This window comes from Zosterops lateralis (genome assembly GCF_965231275.1).
Source record: "Zosterops lateralis genome assembly, chromosome: 1".
Taxonomy (NCBI): Eukaryota; Metazoa; Chordata; class Aves; order Passeriformes; family Zosteropidae; genus Zosterops; species Zosterops lateralis.
In genome coordinates this window covers 50699773-50717220 of record NC_139762.1, presented here as the reverse complement: position 1 = coordinate 50717220, position 17448 = coordinate 50699773, and the positions used below count along the sequence as shown (strand labels likewise).

Here is a 17448-nt window from a genome sequence, read left to right as displayed (position 1 = left end):
CACTGATTTTTGTCATCCCTACATGAGACCTGTATCCACTGTTTTCTCTGCTCTTTCCTGGAGAACAGCCACAGGAGCAAGGTGACACAGGCTATGGACAGTAACTCCCCCCTGCTTCACAATGCATCTGTGGTAGCTTTGTTCACAAAAATACCAGAATGTTCAAGTTTGGAAGGGACTTCTGGAGGTCATTTTGGGCAATTCCCCTGGTCAAGGTAAGGTCACATACAGCCAATTGTCCAGCACTAAGCCTGGCAGCTTCTGAGTATCTCAAAGGATTCTCATTCAGACCATACTTCATAAGCTTCTCTGTAAAAATCTCACAGGAGAAACCAGCAAAAGCCTTACTTGAAGGAACCACTTGTAAACAATGCCTACTACACTCTCCTTCTCTACCAAGCCACCCAGTTCATCACAGACGTTTATCAAGCTGGTCAAGCATGATACCCCCTTGGGAAATCTGTGCTGACTATTCCTGATGAGCTTGTCCTTTATATACCAGGAAATGGTTACCAGGAAACACTGCTCCACCACCTTCCAAGGTAGCCTGTAGTTGCCTGGCTCATCTTTTTGAGGATGAGAGCAACATTAGCTTTCATGTAGTCTCTAGCACCTCTCCTGGCCACCAAGATCATTAAAAGACTATCAAGGGTGGCCTCACAGTGACACAGGCCATTGCCCTCAGCACTTGTGGGTGCATCCCATCAGGACACACAGATTTATGTATGTTCAGTTTGCTTAAGCCTTCCCTGACTTGTTCTTCTTCCACCAAGGGTACATACTCCTTGCTTCAGACTTTCCCCTCATGTCTAAGGCCTGGGATTCCTGAAGACTAGTGATGCCAGAAAAGACTGAGCCCAAAAAGGCATTCAGTACTTCAGCCTTTTCCATGTCCCATGTCACCATGGCCAGTGTCCTGTTCAGCAGGGGGCCCACTTTCAACTGTCTTCCTCTTGTCATTTACGTACACAAGGCCATCTTGCTTTTGACGTTCCTCACCAGATTCAGTTCCAGCTGGGCTTTGGCTTTTCTGATTGCATCCCTGCAGGCTTGGACAGTATCTCTGTACCCTTCTCAGGTTACCTGTCCCTGCTTCCACGTTCTGCATGCCTATCTTGAGTACCTTTCCTTATGCATGTAAGCCTCCTGTCATTTCTGCCTGACTTCCTGTTTATTGGGATTTACTGCACTTGAGTTTGGATCAGCTGATCCTTGAATGTTAACCAGTTATCTTGGGCCCTCTTCCCTCTGGAGCTTTATCCCATGTGACTCTACTCTCCTGAAGTTCAAAGATGAGATCTTGGTCTTCTGCCTTGCTTCTTTCTCTCACGATCCTGAAGTCCACCATCTTGAGGGCAGACAAGCCTGTCTGACCTTGAAACTCCCAACCCCAGTGAGGTCCTCCCTGTTTCATGATGCAGAGCAGAGCTATCCTCTATCACTTGGGTCAGGAAGCTGTCAATCAGCACTTTCCAGTAACCTCCTGGGTTGCTCATGCCCTGCTGTGCTGCCCCTGCAGGAGACATCAGGATGCTTGAGGTCCTACTACAAGGATTATGGCCTGTGAATGTGAGGCTACTTCCAGCTCTTCAAAAGTATCTCATCTACCTGTTCTTCCTGGCCAGGTGGCCTACAGCAGACACTCACTACAATGGCAACCATATGACATAATCCAACCATAAGAGCTCAACTGGAACATCACCTATCCCCAGGCAGTGCCCTAGACATTCCAGCTGTTCTCCCACACAATGCTTCACCTCCCCTCCCTTATCCTCTTACTCTGCCTTTCCTTAAGAGCCAGTATCCCCACACTGTAACATGGCACTCAGCAAGCTATCCCATCAAGTCTCTGTGACCCCAAAAATCACACAGCTGTCCTAAATCCTCACGTTTACTTCCTATGCCGCTTGCACTACTGATTTGTGTGCACTTCAGAGGCACCTCATCATGCTGATTTACCACAAAGGGCTTTGGTGTTTCCTTGGAATGATGCTCTACAGGCACTGACTTGCTCACATCCAGATGCTGGAAATGTCCCTGTTCAAGCTTCCTTTTGTTGATGCTGTGTTCCCTTTCATGCTCTTTGCTTATCAGCCATGGCCATCACTCCCTCACAGTGCTGCTGTCAGTCCCTCTCTCCTTCCCTCACTGTTCCTACTTTAAAGCTCTCCTTACCAGGTCAGTCACAAGCTGGCAAAGCTTCACTGCCCTTTCCAAGCTGGATCCTATCTCTCCCAAGCACTTCTCTGCATTCACAGAACTGCAAGCTTTGCTGCACTGTGGAAACCAATCTAAAGAATGCTTCCCTTTTAAAAGCAATTCTCTTCCATATCACTTCTGCTATTCCATATACATCTAGCTGAACAGCAGCCAACTCAAAACACTGTCCCATAACTTCAACATGTCTTCAATGGACCTATTTAACAGATTTCACAGTAAGAACCCTGCAAACCCCTGAACAACCCACCATCACCACTCCAAGATCTGAACTTCTAGAATCAGCTTTAGCTGAATGTCTAGTCACATTAAATATTCCATCAGCTCATACTATATCTCAAGTTGGAAGGAAAACAAGGGAACTGAGTACAACATCCTGCTCCTTGTAGGACTACCAAAACCTCCATCACATGACTGGAACATCAGCCAGATGCTCCCTGAACTCTGACTGACACTCTTAGCTAAGCTATACTAATTAAAATACTTACTGACAGAGGGTGAAGTCAGGGCTTGTTTAGGTATTGCCTTAGGAAATGTCACCACAGCTTAACAGACAGGGCAAATGTTCCCACTGCTTCTGATATTCCCAAGCCAGGAAACTAAAACTGCTGACAAAATTCAAAGGGGTACTTCCTCTTGAAAATTATTTAAGGCAAGACACTGCCTGAAAATGGGGCCAAACCTGACACTAGATGTCTGAATAACCAGGATGTAAATTACTCTTTTGCTAGAGGACTCAATATAAGCACAAACATACCTACCAGCACAAGCAGTGTTGCAGACAGATCCCAGCTTTAAGCTGCCTTCAGTGTGAAAGAAATCATGTCTCATAACTTTTTTTTTTTTTTACATATCACAGAATCTGCTGAGTTGGAAGGGACTCACAAGGATCAGAGTCCAGCTCCATCCAGGCCCTGCACAGGACACCCCAATAGTCACACCATGTGCCTCAGAGCACTGTCCAAACATTTTTTGAGCTCTGTCAGGCTGGTGCTGTAATCACTGCCCTGGGGAGCCTGTTCCAGTGCCCAACCACCCACTGAGTATATACACATATACAGACTAAAAGCTTGTAGAGAAATTTTAATGAAAAGGCCTTAACTTAGGCAATAAATGTAATGTCCTTCTGTCTGAAGTAGTAGCACAGAAAGGAGACTGTGAAGTCTATTTTTATTTAAGGAAAGGGTATACCAATGCCCTCATTTTTCAACATCAGGAAAACCTACCCAGGACACCGAGAATCACCAAAACTTCTTTGCCAATTAAATTTTGATATTAAAAGGTATTTTCAAGGACAGATGAAACATTTACAGCCATTTTAGATGCTGTTACTTTAAATGATAAGCTCTTCTCACAAGCAAGACAGCAAGCACTTTCCTCTTTCAGACTGCTACCTTGTGCTCTGTCTTCAAATTACAGCACAGTCTATTGAGACTTTGAGTCAATATCCACAAGGAAAAGAAACTAGATATAGGATTGGAGATCCTAGGGCATTAGAGCCAGAGGAGGGGGATGGAGAAGTGAGAGGGAATGAAGCCATTGATATGGTCCAAAACAAATGATAAATGATTTTGAGTTCAGAATACTAGCTAACTCAACTTAGGACACCAATGTCCTAAGTAATTCTCAGAGGTGAGGAAGGTTTTATCATATGGCAATGATCACATTCAGATTATTTTACTTAGCAGTCAGTGCTCTTTCTAGAAAAAAACCCTGCAAACAATTTTCATGCAAATTAAAACCCAGGAAAAAAGGAAAAAAACCCAGTCTGATTCCCGTGAAGTATTTATCTAGTATGTATACAAACTCAAAAGGTAACTGCACTCCTGATTGTGTTTAAACATAATACAATTCTGGACAGATATGTCTGGCTAATTTGAGAGCAGTTACAGTGCTTTCTTCTATGCAACACATCAGGAACTGACATTTTGACATTTATTATGATTTTTGAGGGCTGTTTGTGTGTATCCCATGCAAATATCCAGTTAATTTGCATCAAATATGAATCAAATTTAAACAGAAATTAGTCCCAAATTTTCAGCTATTACCACCTGAAATTTGTCTCCTAAAAACTCACTGGCTTGATTTTATTGGGGGATGGAGAGGGGCAAAACACAACAGGAAAAAAAACCCCAAACCCAAACCAACAAAGGAAGAAAGACCCTCACTCCATCACATTCCAAAGGGAAAAGTAACACCATACTACAGCTATGAGCCTACAAGTTGGACAAAAAAAGACAAGTGAGGCATCCTTACAACCTCATTTCTGACATGCATTTAGCTTGGATCTACACACATGTATCAGACATGAAATACCATTCCAGTTTCAGACTTACACCACAAGTTGCATTCACATATGTATACCAACCTTGATTCAAGTATGTGAGAGTTTCATCATATAATTTTACTGCTGGAGATGTTGCAGCACACATAACATACTGGAAAGGTGGATGTTTGGTCTCATTTTCTTGTGGAAGGCTGGAATCTTCCTGTTTGAAAATAGGCAGTGCCAAAACATCACTGAAAAGAATAAAAACAGACAACTTTGAGACTTCTGGCCCTGTTTTGATTGAAGTGAAAGAAAAAAAAGTTATTTGTGACTTAAAAAAACCCCACAGTGAAATACATCCAGAATTTTGTTACTTATTTTATTAGTAAAATCTATATGTGCAGTATCCAAAACATTTTCCACCCCAATTTAGGCCAGGATACATAAATAATACCATGGGACTTAAGCAGACAAACAGCTGCATTGATCCTCTGAAAATTTAATCTTTGTTTCCTGTCTCCACTTAAAAAATTCAGTGCTCTCAACTTTTCACCTGTCAACACAGCCAAGCTTGCCTAATAAACATGCAAATGAAAGCAAGGCCTTAATTTTCTTCTTTGAAATAATGTATTTCCCAAAGTAAGTTACCTACAGTATGAAAGTTTCTCTCTCCTCATTTAGTACCACTGTATCTAACCTATTCATTCTGTCCACATTGTCCGTCCTTTCTGAGGCTTCAGCAGAGTGATTAGTAGCTCAAAAATGATTAAGCAGTAGATTCACAAAACATAAGCTATAAAAACTATGCCAAGATTCACTTCACTTATCTAAGATTTACAACCACCAGAAAAACTTTGGAAATGTCGTGTTTCTTGAGAATAAAGAGCAATTCATGTTGTCCACAAGCTGTGGTAAGACAGCTTCACCACAACCAGCAAACACATCTTTGGCTTTCTACAGAAATAAGTAATCTGTATTAGTAATGATCTTCCTTGTAAACAGAAACCCTTCATAAATTAAACTTTTAAAGAGTTTCTCTTGCACTGAATTTTGTTCATGATGAAATCATCTGTACAGCCATGCAACTTGCTTTAAAAATGTTTCTAAGTGAATAAAGATCTCACACCACCTCACCTGTTTATTTAATTTTTAACCAACATGTATCTTGTTTGTATCTCTTGCACTGATCATAAACACAGATTAAATATATTTTGTAAAACAATTACAAATGCCTGTATTGCACTACTATTTGTATGTTGTACCCTAAAATTTTTGAAAAATGTTCCTCATTTCTCCAAGAGTGTGCTTTATTTAAAGAGAACTCAATTAATTTCTCTTGAATTCCAGCACGTCTGAAGAATCAAATGAGTGTATCATAATTCATTCAAAAAATGAAATGACAGCCAATATTTTTCTGTCACAAAGGGTTAGAATATAAGACTTGGTCTACTTAAGTCTTAGTGTGGGTGGGGCACCTCAACCTTTTTTCAGAGCAAGTGACACATTCCATTAGGGATGTCACTCTCTGGGCTACCTGGAAGATGTTATATTGAACAAGAAAATATTTATGAAGGGTGAAAATGTCTAAGAAATTTGTCTATACCTTGTAGAAACTGTACAGTGTCTCTCCCAAAAACCAGCTAGAATTAAATAAGGAGACCAAAAAAAGATATTCACACGGATTCCCTTTCCCTAGTAAGAAAGCACAGGAGATGCTACAAAGACTGATGTAAGCAGGTCAAAGCAGTACACTCTCCAAAAAAGCATTACAAGCCTACTGAACTGAGTCCTGACTACTTCTGATGCCACCTCCCCAAACTGGAGCCCAGAGAAGATTTAAATAAATTACAAAGGAAGATGTGACATAACCACTTGGGAGAAGTGGACACACTTAAAGGAGTTTACTTGTACAGAGACAAGGATCTGTGAGTGGGACACCAAAATCCAACAGATGGGTGAGCGCTCGTCAGTGATGACTCAGAAGAAACAAGGAGCTGCTTCAAGCCCCGATGTCAGCAGGGACAACACAGGAGGGAGAGCTGCGACAAGCAGAGGGAAGCATCCCAAGACAGGACTGCTACACCAGGAACCCAACCTCGCCACACACTTCAGCACCCAAAACACAAGTGCTTTTATGAGGAGGAATTTTAAAGCAGCAAGAACATGGAAACAATGGCAATGTTTAAAATACACACATGAGTCAAAGTGCAACAACCCAGGCATGAGAAGTGTCTCACCAAATAAATTACCTGCAATTCTTAACTAAGTTCTGCAGCACTTGCCTTCACAGAAAGAGAAGTCTTTTGTGTATTCATGAAAAATATTTTTAAAGCCTTCATTTTCTACTCACAATTTGAAGTTAAAAATGTAGCTGGTCTGGTGTAAGAAAGCGGTTACAAAGCAGTTAATTTGTGGTTACAAATTACTTAAGAGACAGGCATTGGAAGCCTACAAATACACCAATTTAGGCAGCTTTAAACCAGCTTTTGCTGATACTTACAAAGCATAATGATTAACCGCCACTGCAGAAGAAGGAAAAATAAAGACATCCAACTCTACAACCCTAACATTTAGCTATAAAGAGAGCATAATGTTCACTCTTAAATGCCACCATTCCAAAAAACACTCCAGAGGACAGCACAAGGCATATTTTTCTTCTAAAACTCTCCTCGGTACTAGCACATTCCAAAGGAAAAGACAAGCCAACGCAATGTAAACTTCATCCTAGAGCACCTTTAAATAAATACCACTTAAATAACATTTTGATTTATTCACTTGCAAAGAATGAAATACTAGTGGTTTTTTGCATTTCAACATACACTCTTCCCCCATCTAAAAACAGATTAAAGCTGCAATTAAAAGAGTCAATAAGGTATGAGCAAAATGTTTCAAATTAAGACCAGAAGTATCAGTTTAAATAGGGACCAACTAAATTTCACAGCAACAAGAATCTTCTACAAAATAAAATTAATTGCAGCACAGCTGAAAAAAAGATGCAAAGACTGCTCAGAATGGGAAACAGAAACTTAGTATATTTAATAGTGCTCTTTACTTCAGCTAAAGCTGCTAAACCGCATATAATATATGCTGGTGCGTCAATCACATTCCCAGAAACTATGGAGATGCTAAATCAGTCTTTTTACCACCTCTAATCTTATACTGATTCTATTTTAACACCCAACAAAACTAAAAACAAACAAACCCCAAAGAAATCCCACAAAGGAACACAATACAGAGAACAGATCGGCCTTGTCAGTTCCAGCCTTTTCCCCCTCAGACCTCCCGTTACATTTTCTGCCTTTATAATGACCCAACGTCCCAGCAGGACGAATCATCTGCCCACAGTCAGTCCCTGGCAGCCTCCACACTTATGTATAGTTATGGAGGCATCCTTTAGTCATCTTCCTACTCATCTGGTGAAACCTTATTTTTGCTAGGCCAGTACAGATTAAAGACAGGGACTTGTAGTGCCAGCTTTGCTGAAGTTATTTCACACAGAAAAGAACCTCTCACCTAAATTGAAGTGCCCAGTGGCAGAGCAGCCCAGACAGAGGAAAAGCCAAGTTTTCCAAAATAGCTACTGTTGAAATTATTTCAGACTACAGAAGAGAGAGCTTGAAGAGACTGATTCTGTTCGTTTTTTGCCATTAACTTTTGATCATGTGAAGTAAAGATTCGTTTACTTCACTTGTCTCATTTAAGTGAACTTTAGAACTACAAGTAAGCTGATGAACAGGCAAGCAGTAATGTTTCAAGGGATCTTTTGGTCTATTTTATGGTATCATTTGAGAAAGTCCATCTACCAGGGTTTACTCTCCTGATGGAAGTAACTCTGAGACCAAGTTTTTGAAACTATTAGCTCTAGTAAGAAAAGCCTTATCTCAGTTCCTCAGCATGTGTTATCTAAAGCATCCAAACGAAAGCCATTCTTTTCTTCCTACAGGGAGGAGGAAAATTTACCCAGAAAAAAAACCCAACAGAAACAATCTTCATGACACCCCAAAGAGGCGGCAAAGTTATCCTCCAACACAAGCCTGAGCTACATGGGCTACATGAGGTGCATACATGAGACATCACCACACAAAGGCAGGGAGGCTCAGAAGAGGAAGCAAGGTGAATGTCACCCCTTGAAGCATCCAGTAGGATGCACCACATGTGAGAAGGGCTCCTGTGTCATGTAACCTACATGAGCATTGTACAAAAAGAACAAGAAAAATGTCATTTATCCCCCCATGCTTGTGAAATGTGTTTGTAAGCCTTCAAAATCACCTTTCCTAAATATTTCAAACCTTTTTCCACACTTTTTCAAAGGGTTTTAAAAAAAACTCCTAACACACACATACAAAAAAACCCCTCCCTAATAATAGGGTCAAAAAATAAATTAAGAACTTCCTGTCTTTACAAGAACAGGAACTACTATGTCAACAAAATTCAAACAACTGACATGCCATCCATCATCTGCCTTATCTATCTTCTGGACTGTATACTTTTGGGTGTGAGTACTAAAGCATCCCAAGAACACACAGGCAGGCCTGTTGAAACTTTAAAGCATGTTTTTTACGAGGACGAATACCTTTAAGAAAAAAAAATCTCAAGCAGTATTTGAATTAAAGAGTTATGATCTCCAGGCCAAGCTCTGAACTGTTCAGAGGTACGAGCAAGCCACAGGAAATGTAAGGCAGTGGGAGACCTGGTACTTCCTCACACTTTCCCTGTGTCCACAAAATCAAGTTTGATGTGGGGCAAGACCCCTGGAATTAATTTCTGGGGAACAACCCTCTCTGCAGCAGCTGTCCAAGAAGCTGTCCAACACAAATGAGAACCAGGCGCAATTGTAATGCTGTTCTTGGGAATCTCAGAGACCATCACACAGAAACTCAGATGGAGAAAGGCTTCAATGTAAGGGGAGTCCGGCACAAAATACATGAAACCACCAATCAAAGGAGAAAATGCCAACACTTAAACCTGTGTCCTTCCTACTAAGGAAAAGAAGAACGCTCACCATGACAAATTCACAGTTCCACGTTCACTCCAACACAGGGAGGTCAGGCAGCTGCTCCAGCCTGCAGCAGCTCCAATACAGGCAGATCCCACACAGGAGAAAGCCTGAAGAGCTGACAAGGGCAGACCTGCTGCCCTGCTCTCAGTCTGGTATCTCCATCCAACATGAGATGTGACAGGGGAACACAGAAGACACTTCTGTACTTTGAAGTCTTTTCCTTAAAAATTAAACTGGGCCCTGACTTTTTTAATGTATTCACACATTCAACTTGGAAGAAAACAACAGCAACAAAAAACCCCAAACCCAAGCCAATGTCAACAATCAACCACGTGAGGTTTATCTTTCAACATTTTTTATCTGTGGTAACAAAGCAAGGAGGCCTTAGGTTTACAGATTCACTTTTTCTCCAAACACCCATATCCTGACAGGTATTTACATATTTGGATTCTTGCACAAAGAATCAAGATCCAATTCTAATCAGTACCTGACATTTGATTTTTGAGTCAATATAGGAGTGAAAATTATTTTTTCTACAGTGCAATGCATAAGAAAATAGAACAGACCACTACAACAGAAGCTTTATAAGGTACTCTGCAGAAAACAATTCGTACATCTAAAAATGAAGAAGAAAAAATCAGGATACCATCAGTAAGCATTCCTCTTTCAAAAATCCAATATAACCAGCAGCAGTCTCAAAAGAGTGGGAGACATTAGGGGAAGCATAAACAGCAATTTTGTCTGTCATAACGTAAGAACAGCCAAAAAACAGGGCCTGAATGAGATAACCCATTTTTGGATTTGCACAGCAACTATGAAGTTAAGGCAGTAACTGTCACAACCCAATCATGTTTATCAGAAGCCAGAAAAGGCTGTTAGGGACCCAAAAGCTGTTAGGAGAGAATACCCTCCCTCTCTCCTCCTTGAAAAGAGAGCTCTAAGTTGTAAGGCCGTGTTCCCCCAACTCCTGACTGAGCATCTCAGGGTCACTGCAGCCTGAATTGTGCTGAGGGGTGGTACAGAGTCCCCTCAGCAGCCAAGGCTCTCCACAGCACAGTAAGGAAACAAGACTGAAGACTGCATTAAGCTTTCCTTCTTTTCAATCCAGGCAGCAGACAGCTGCATTCTCCAAAGACACTAAAGTGTTTGGGAGATGCAGCAGAGTCAAACTGATTTGATTCTCCAAAAATGGAAGATAACCTCGATGTATTTTCATACAGTCTTTTGTGGACTTTTCCACTTCAGAACCAAAACTCATTTTTTTATCTAGTTTGATGAACTTCAGGTTTTAACCTACAAATATATACCAAAACAGCTATTCCTGAAATGGAAGTTCTCCATGAGAGGCCAGAATTGTAGCACTACAAACACCATTGGAACTGTAAGCATTTAAATAAATCCACATACTAAGCTTTCAAATTACACATAAAAATTACGTGTAATCATAAGTCATAATCACAAGTCATTAGGGTACTTGTCTATTAATGCTCAATCAACCCAACTGTTATTGATTTATTAATCAAATAATTCATTGATGAAAAATGGAATTCTGCTAGAAAGATGACAGGCAGTTCTTTGAAACTTGTCTTTTTAATTAAATCGCCTCCATTTTTTTGCAGTTCACAGCAACCATCAGTAGTCCTCAAAAGTACACAACTATTGTTGTGTTACAAGGGATATATGAGGGATTCACAAGAAAACCTGATGGGCGCCATTTTCAACTGAAATTAGCATTAACTCCCCTAAATTAACTCAAAACTCATTATCACTGAAGGGTACAGTGTTTTTATATGAGTTTTGCTGCAGGTGTCATTTGACACATCTGGCAACCATCACTATCAATTGAATTTAATTTTGTGGTTATAAGCAGTTTCTTATTGCATGAGAAGGTGCTGGAACAGCAACCAAAAAAAAACAGGCTTCAAGACTTTCTAAGGAAACGCTGAAAACTATTTAAAACCGTGTGAATCTGCAGGGAAATTCAGGAGGCACTTGGCTGCCTTTCAACAAAAATCCTACAATGGACTGATGATCAATGAACATGTGCAACTTCTCAGGAAGAATAAACACAGCAGCAATGCCAAACATGCTACCTGAGGGCTCTGACTTATCATCAACTCCTTTATACATAACCCCAAGAGTTAAAAGAATTACATGCAGATCTTATTTACAAAATCAAGGGGGCAGATACCTTGAGGAGCTCTCCCAGCACTCTCCTCGAGGCAATATTACACTTTCTTCATTTTTTTTTTTTTTTAAGAAAATAACAAGCTTCTATTGGCATACTGAGCAGTGACAGAGCAGGATCTCTCCTCTTCATGCTCTGCCATCTCTCTTGGTTTTCTCCTCTGACATCACTTAACAGGCCATAATTTCTCTAAAGCAGAAATTCAACCAATACATAGAATGACTTACATACGTGCTGGGAATCACTCTGAATGCAGCAAACACTAATGGCAATTAGGTGATCCCCTTAACTACGTGGTCCATGATTAAAGTTACAAATACTACTACTGCACATGTTTTCCAAAAATACTCTGCAGATGAAGTGTGTAACAAGATTCAAGACTCATATACAGCTTAGCTTATACAATATTACTTTTTAAGTGCTGTTTTAATGGCTACAACTCTTCTGTGGTAATTCACAATGTCCTAAGAAGAAGGCAAGTGTAACAAAAAGTCACTTAAGACTGCTGCCCACCATAACAGGATTATATGACCAGAAAAAAACAATTTATCCAACAATAGTAAGGATGATAATTCTTACAGTTCCTAGAAACTGAAGTGTGTGCATTATTGGGATGAGAAATGAAGTTATGAAAACAGAGGAAAAGAAAAAAACTAACAGTCAAAAAGCAGAATTTTTACTAATAAGAGATGCTAGAGAGAACTGAATCAAGGTAGAGAAGAGCAGTTCTTGAACACGAGCACATGCATTTTCCATTGGTGTCTGCACTTAAAACACATCCAGGCAACAGCCCCAGAGCTGCCCACAAAAGCTGGCCCACCACTTCAGGGGATCCGTGTCTGAACGTTTGCTAAGACAGGAACGGGACAGGAGTGGGATAAAATCCAGACAAGCTGAATATAAAATCAGGAGTATTCTCATCAAGAGAGATGAATCACCTTGTTCTCTAAACTGGCAAGTTCTCAATGTTATTTTTAATTAAAAAAAAACAAAACCCAAAACCCACACAAACCCAGCAAAACACAACCCAAACCCCACACAGAACAAAAGCCCCATCAAATACAAGTCCCACCATAAACCCACTGAACTCACAATACCAAATACTACCAGAACAGTGCTCATTTCTGTCCAGCAGAAGCCCTTTTTCATAACTTCCAGCAAAGACACTACACTTCCAAACTTTAAAGTACACACAATAGATAAAGCTTGTGGTTCACCTGCAAGTTTCAGTTTCCCTGAGAGAGAACGTGCCTTTTACAAAGGCCGGGCCATCAAAACTATCAAACGCGACTGTTTTAACTTCTCCAGACTTAAAACAAGGACAAACCCTGTGGAAAACCTTGGACTCAAAATGTCTGTCGTCGTCTCAAAAACAGTTTTTCTTTTTCACACTCAGTCGTCACTCAGGAATCCTCACATTCTGCCCATGAGCGAGCTAAAATTTACTCCAACAAGTACAAAGGCACATCCAAACGCTATCCAAACACTAACTTTGTAAAACCTGGAAAACAATCAAAAGGTAAGGAAACCGCCAAGTTGACTACGAGCAGAGAGCTACACTGCAAGAAAAAAAACCCCTCATCACTAAACACATAGAAAAAAACCCCATCACTACGCAGAAATACAGGAACAAACACACTGAACGAAGCACCACCATTCTACCACCCAACGTTTTAGCTGCTCGAGAAAGAACATTTTTAATCCTGGCAGGAAATGCGTATTGTTTAGCACGAAGAAGAAGAACTGCATTTGACGAGAGTAAGACGACCACGGCTCGGAACGTGGGGTCCGGTTACACCCGCAGGGAGAGGGAAATGTCATTTTTAGGGCAGGGATTCCGGATATAAAGGGAAGAGCCCCCGGCGTGGGGAGCCGCCCGCCCATTCCCAGTGGCACCTGCCCGCGGCACGGGAGGGGAGGGCGGGAGCCCTCCGGCCCTCGGGAACAGCTCAAGGAAAAAATAAATAAATAAATAAATTTTTAAAAGGGTGAAAAGGAGAACCCGCGGCTCCTCCTTCCCGCGGAGCCTCGGCGTGCCCGGCGGCCGGGGCAGGGCGGCGGGGCCCGAGGCGGCGGCGGGGAGTTACCTCATGCTGTAGGCGCCGGCGCCCAGCTCCTGCCCGATGCCCGAGAGGCTGGCGTCGAAGTCGTGCACCAGCCCGGACTCGATCACCTCATCCATCTTCAGCACCCACGCCATGTTCCGCCCGCCGCGCTCCCGCCGCGGGAGGAGCCGGACGGGGCGGGGCCCGGGGCACCGGGGGCCGGGGGGCGGTGCCGGGGGAGACGGGAGAGCGGGGAAATGAACGTGCGGGGCGGGAACGGCGGCGACTCCGCGCTCAGCCCCGGGGGGGCCCTGTGCTCGCGGCGCGACCGGGGCGCGGGGTCGCTCTCAGCATCCTGCGCCCGCCCGGCCGCCGCGGGGCGCTGGGGACCGGGCGGCCGCCGCCTCCTCCTCCGACCGTGCGCTGCCCGGCGCCGCCGCCGCCGCTTGTGCCGCCGCCCGAGCTCCGACCCAGCCCAGCGGCGCCTCCCGCCGCATCATTCGCAGGGGGGAGGCTGCGGCGGCAGCAGCACCGCGGGCGCCCGCCGGGGAGGAGCCGCCGCCGGAGGTCAGGGCCGCCCCGGGGGCCCGCGCCCGCCGCTCCGGCGCGTCCCGCAGCGCCGCCGCTCACGGCAACATGGCGGCGGCTTCCACCCCCGAGCGCTGCCGGGGCGGTGCCTGCCCGCGCTCGGCGCCGCCGATTGGCCGGGTCCCGCCGGGAGAGCCAATCGGGGGCGGGCGCGGAGGGGTGAGGGGGAAGCCGGGCCAATGAGGGGGCACTTCCTCACGCCAGGTGACGTCAGCGCTGACGGGCGCGGGCGGTCCCGCCCCTCCGCCCCCGGCCCGCGGCATGGCGGGAGCGCCCCGGAAGCGGCGGCCCGAGGCGGGAGCGGGGCATGCCGGGAATGGCGGCCCCTCGCCCCTCAGGTGTGGGGTCTGTTCTGACCCACAGACGGGGCTCCCGAGAGGCGCTTTAAACACTTTTATTCCATTTTCAGTCTCATGACAAGAGTGAGACGGTACAGATGTTACAATCCACGCTGTCACAATCAGAAGCTAAACTATTTCCTAATTACAACACATTAAAAGCGTTTCTTGGCCTATCAGCTTCTGCCACACAATGCTGCTAATGCCTTTTAAGCCAGTCATCTAAACATACCCCTCGTGGCTCCTACTACAATACACCTTTCATAGTTCTATTCCTTCAAAATGTCTATATTTGCAAGGCCATCATTGGAAACTTGTTTCTAGTTCCATTTCTCTCCCAACAAAGTCTGTCCTATTCCAAGGCCTTTCTAAGGCAGCGTGTTTTACCTCGCAGTTTGCACACAGATGTGTAACTGTGCCAGCTTCTGTCGGGGTCTAAGGATTCCCCACAAACCCATTTCCCACCCCAGTGACCCTGGGCAGGGGCGGTTTGGTGTGAGATGTTCCTTCCCATGTCTGGGGGACCTGGAACAAAACAGGCTTTGAGGTCCCTTCCCAAAGCAAACCTTTTGCTGCATGGCAACTCTTTGCAGGGAACACCGAGGAGCCTTCCCAGAAAAACCCAAACCCCACAGAATCACTGAGTGTTCCGTGTTGGGAGGGATCCTCAAGGAACACGAGGCTGGAAGGGACCACAGTGGATGATGCAGTCCAACCTCCCTGCCCAGGCTGGGTCACCCTGGAGCACAAGGCACAGGATTGTGTCCAGACAGTTCTTGGGTATTCCCAGGGAGACAGACTCCAAAACCTCTCTGGGCAATCTGTTCTGGTGCTCAGTCACCCACATAGTAAAGAAGTTCTTCCTCATATTCAGGTGGAACTTCCTGCACATCAGTTTCTGCCCGTTGCCTTTCTCATCCTATTGCTTGGCTCCACCAAGAAGAGCTTGGCTCTGGACACCCACCCTTCAGACAGTGATAGATACTGATTTTCTCTATTCTCAGAAAATTCCCCCTCATATTTAATAATTCAGAGAATACTTACGTAATTTTGTGAGACATTTCATTAAAATCTTATGTTCTGAGAAGAAACAACACAATAGTATTAAGACTGTAAAATGTATTTTGATCCTATAGTAACATGCTTTAAGTACAATTGCATGAGTTTTGCAAAAGGTAAAGCAGGAAGGCCCTAGTTCATTAATGGTTAACAAAATACTAGCTGTTGTTCAAAATGTGCATATGGCATCCTCAAAGATAAAGAGGGATACACAGATCATGATTTATGATCTTTAAAGGCAGTTTGTGAGTTAAAATATGACTGCCATCTTCTCAAAGAAAAAAAAAGGTACTGGTGTTGTTTTTCCTGCTGTAATTGCTGTAAGAGTTCTCTGGTTGTCTGGGTACAGATGAACATTTCATCTGCATATAGGATGAAGCTTAGAAAAAGTGAAATTTATGAAGAAGGCAAAGGGCTCATGGACAAGCCACTAACACAGGCACTGGCTACGCTGTTACAGCTTTTACTGAGAAGAACTGAAATTACCACAGGCAAAATTCCTCTTTAAAGCCTAACAAGATGACAACCCAGGCAGCAGAAACAACATAAAACCCCATTTTTGTAAGTCTTACAAAAGAAGGTTTGTGGGAAACAAAGTAGTGCACTTTATACTTCTGAAAGATAAGACAAGATCTAAGACCAGAGAAGCCACTTAGAGTTTGATTTATGCATAGCAAAACTGGTTTCTCTGCTTGCATAGCATAGACCTATGCTAACATAGCTACATAGCAGTTACAAGATCATAAATTGGTGATCTTTATACTGGGAATTGTTGTGACATAAATTCCAACCAATCCTGAGGCCATTCTGAGCTGATACAGTGAAACCCATCCTCTTGCATTTCAGTCTTTAAAAGTTGGGTGTAGCTTGTCTGTGATGAACAAAGTGACTGCTAGTATTTCTGAAGATGTTATCTTTAGCTATTTTAGGACACATAAAATAGCTTTTTCTGTTAAAACATGAATATTAAAGGAAGGTGTTTTTTCTTTAGCATTATTTGTATCCCTGGCTCATTCACATCAAGTTTTCTGTAGAGGTGTGTGTTGTTTGGTTTTTGCTGTTTTTTAAAGTACAGGCCTGTGATGTGTTTCTTTGGGGCAGGTTCCTTCATCAGTCCCATTCTCAGATCCTCAGCTGAGGATCAGCAAATGCACACAGATGGCTTCTGAGCAGGCCAGATCCACAAGTCTAACCTGTCAGAGATGACACTGCCTGTGGCCCTGCTGTTCCACTTCTGCAGACCCAGTAACTGGGATTGGAGACATGATATGATGGAGAGAAAGTTCAGGCAGTCAGAGTCTGATCTTGCCAATAGATCTGCAAAAAAAGCATTCCAAGTACAGTTCTGCTGGAATGTGGGGATCCTGGGACTTTCCCTTCTCCATCTGCTTATCACTAATGCTGGCTGCCATCCTCCCCTGAGGTCGATTGCTTCTCTGTCAGCCTTACTGATGTCCAGATGTGGGGCTGAGGTGTGGTGTTTCACCAAAGGTGGACTGAGGACAGAGCCAAGCAACTCAGTGATTACGACCAGACTGAAGCCTCGTGCCTTAACTGGTTTGTGTTCTTTCTCCTCAAGGTGGGCGGCCTCAAGGGGCAATTTCATTAGAGATCAGCTCCTGTACACAGCCCGTAATGGATGGAAGGGTGCCCCCCACGCTGTATTTCAATACCAAAACACAGGTGCAGGCTGCCATCCAAACCTAAAGGCAGCTGCTCAAAAGTGTGTGGGTAGAGCAACTTCA

The 17448-nt window shown here is 43.6% G+C and overlaps 1 protein-coding gene across 6 annotated transcripts in view; it reads right to left on the bottom strand.

Annotated features, from left to right (window-relative positions):
• Positions 1–17448, bottom strand: part of UBP1 (upstream binding protein 1) — a 52343-nt gene that overhangs the window by 21388 nt on the left and 13507 nt on the right. For 4 of the 6 annotated variants that reach the window (XM_083862186.1, XM_083862187.1, XM_083862189.1 and 1 more), the window contains exon 3: positions 4586–4737. In XM_083862186.1, coding sequence (XP_083718312.1) covers positions 4586–4737 — 152 coding nt within the window. Of the gene's footprint in view, positions 1–4585; positions 4738–13760; positions 13890–17448 lie in introns of those variants that run through there. The other 2 variants (XM_083862188.1, XM_083862191.1) reach the window with 1 other exon arrangement.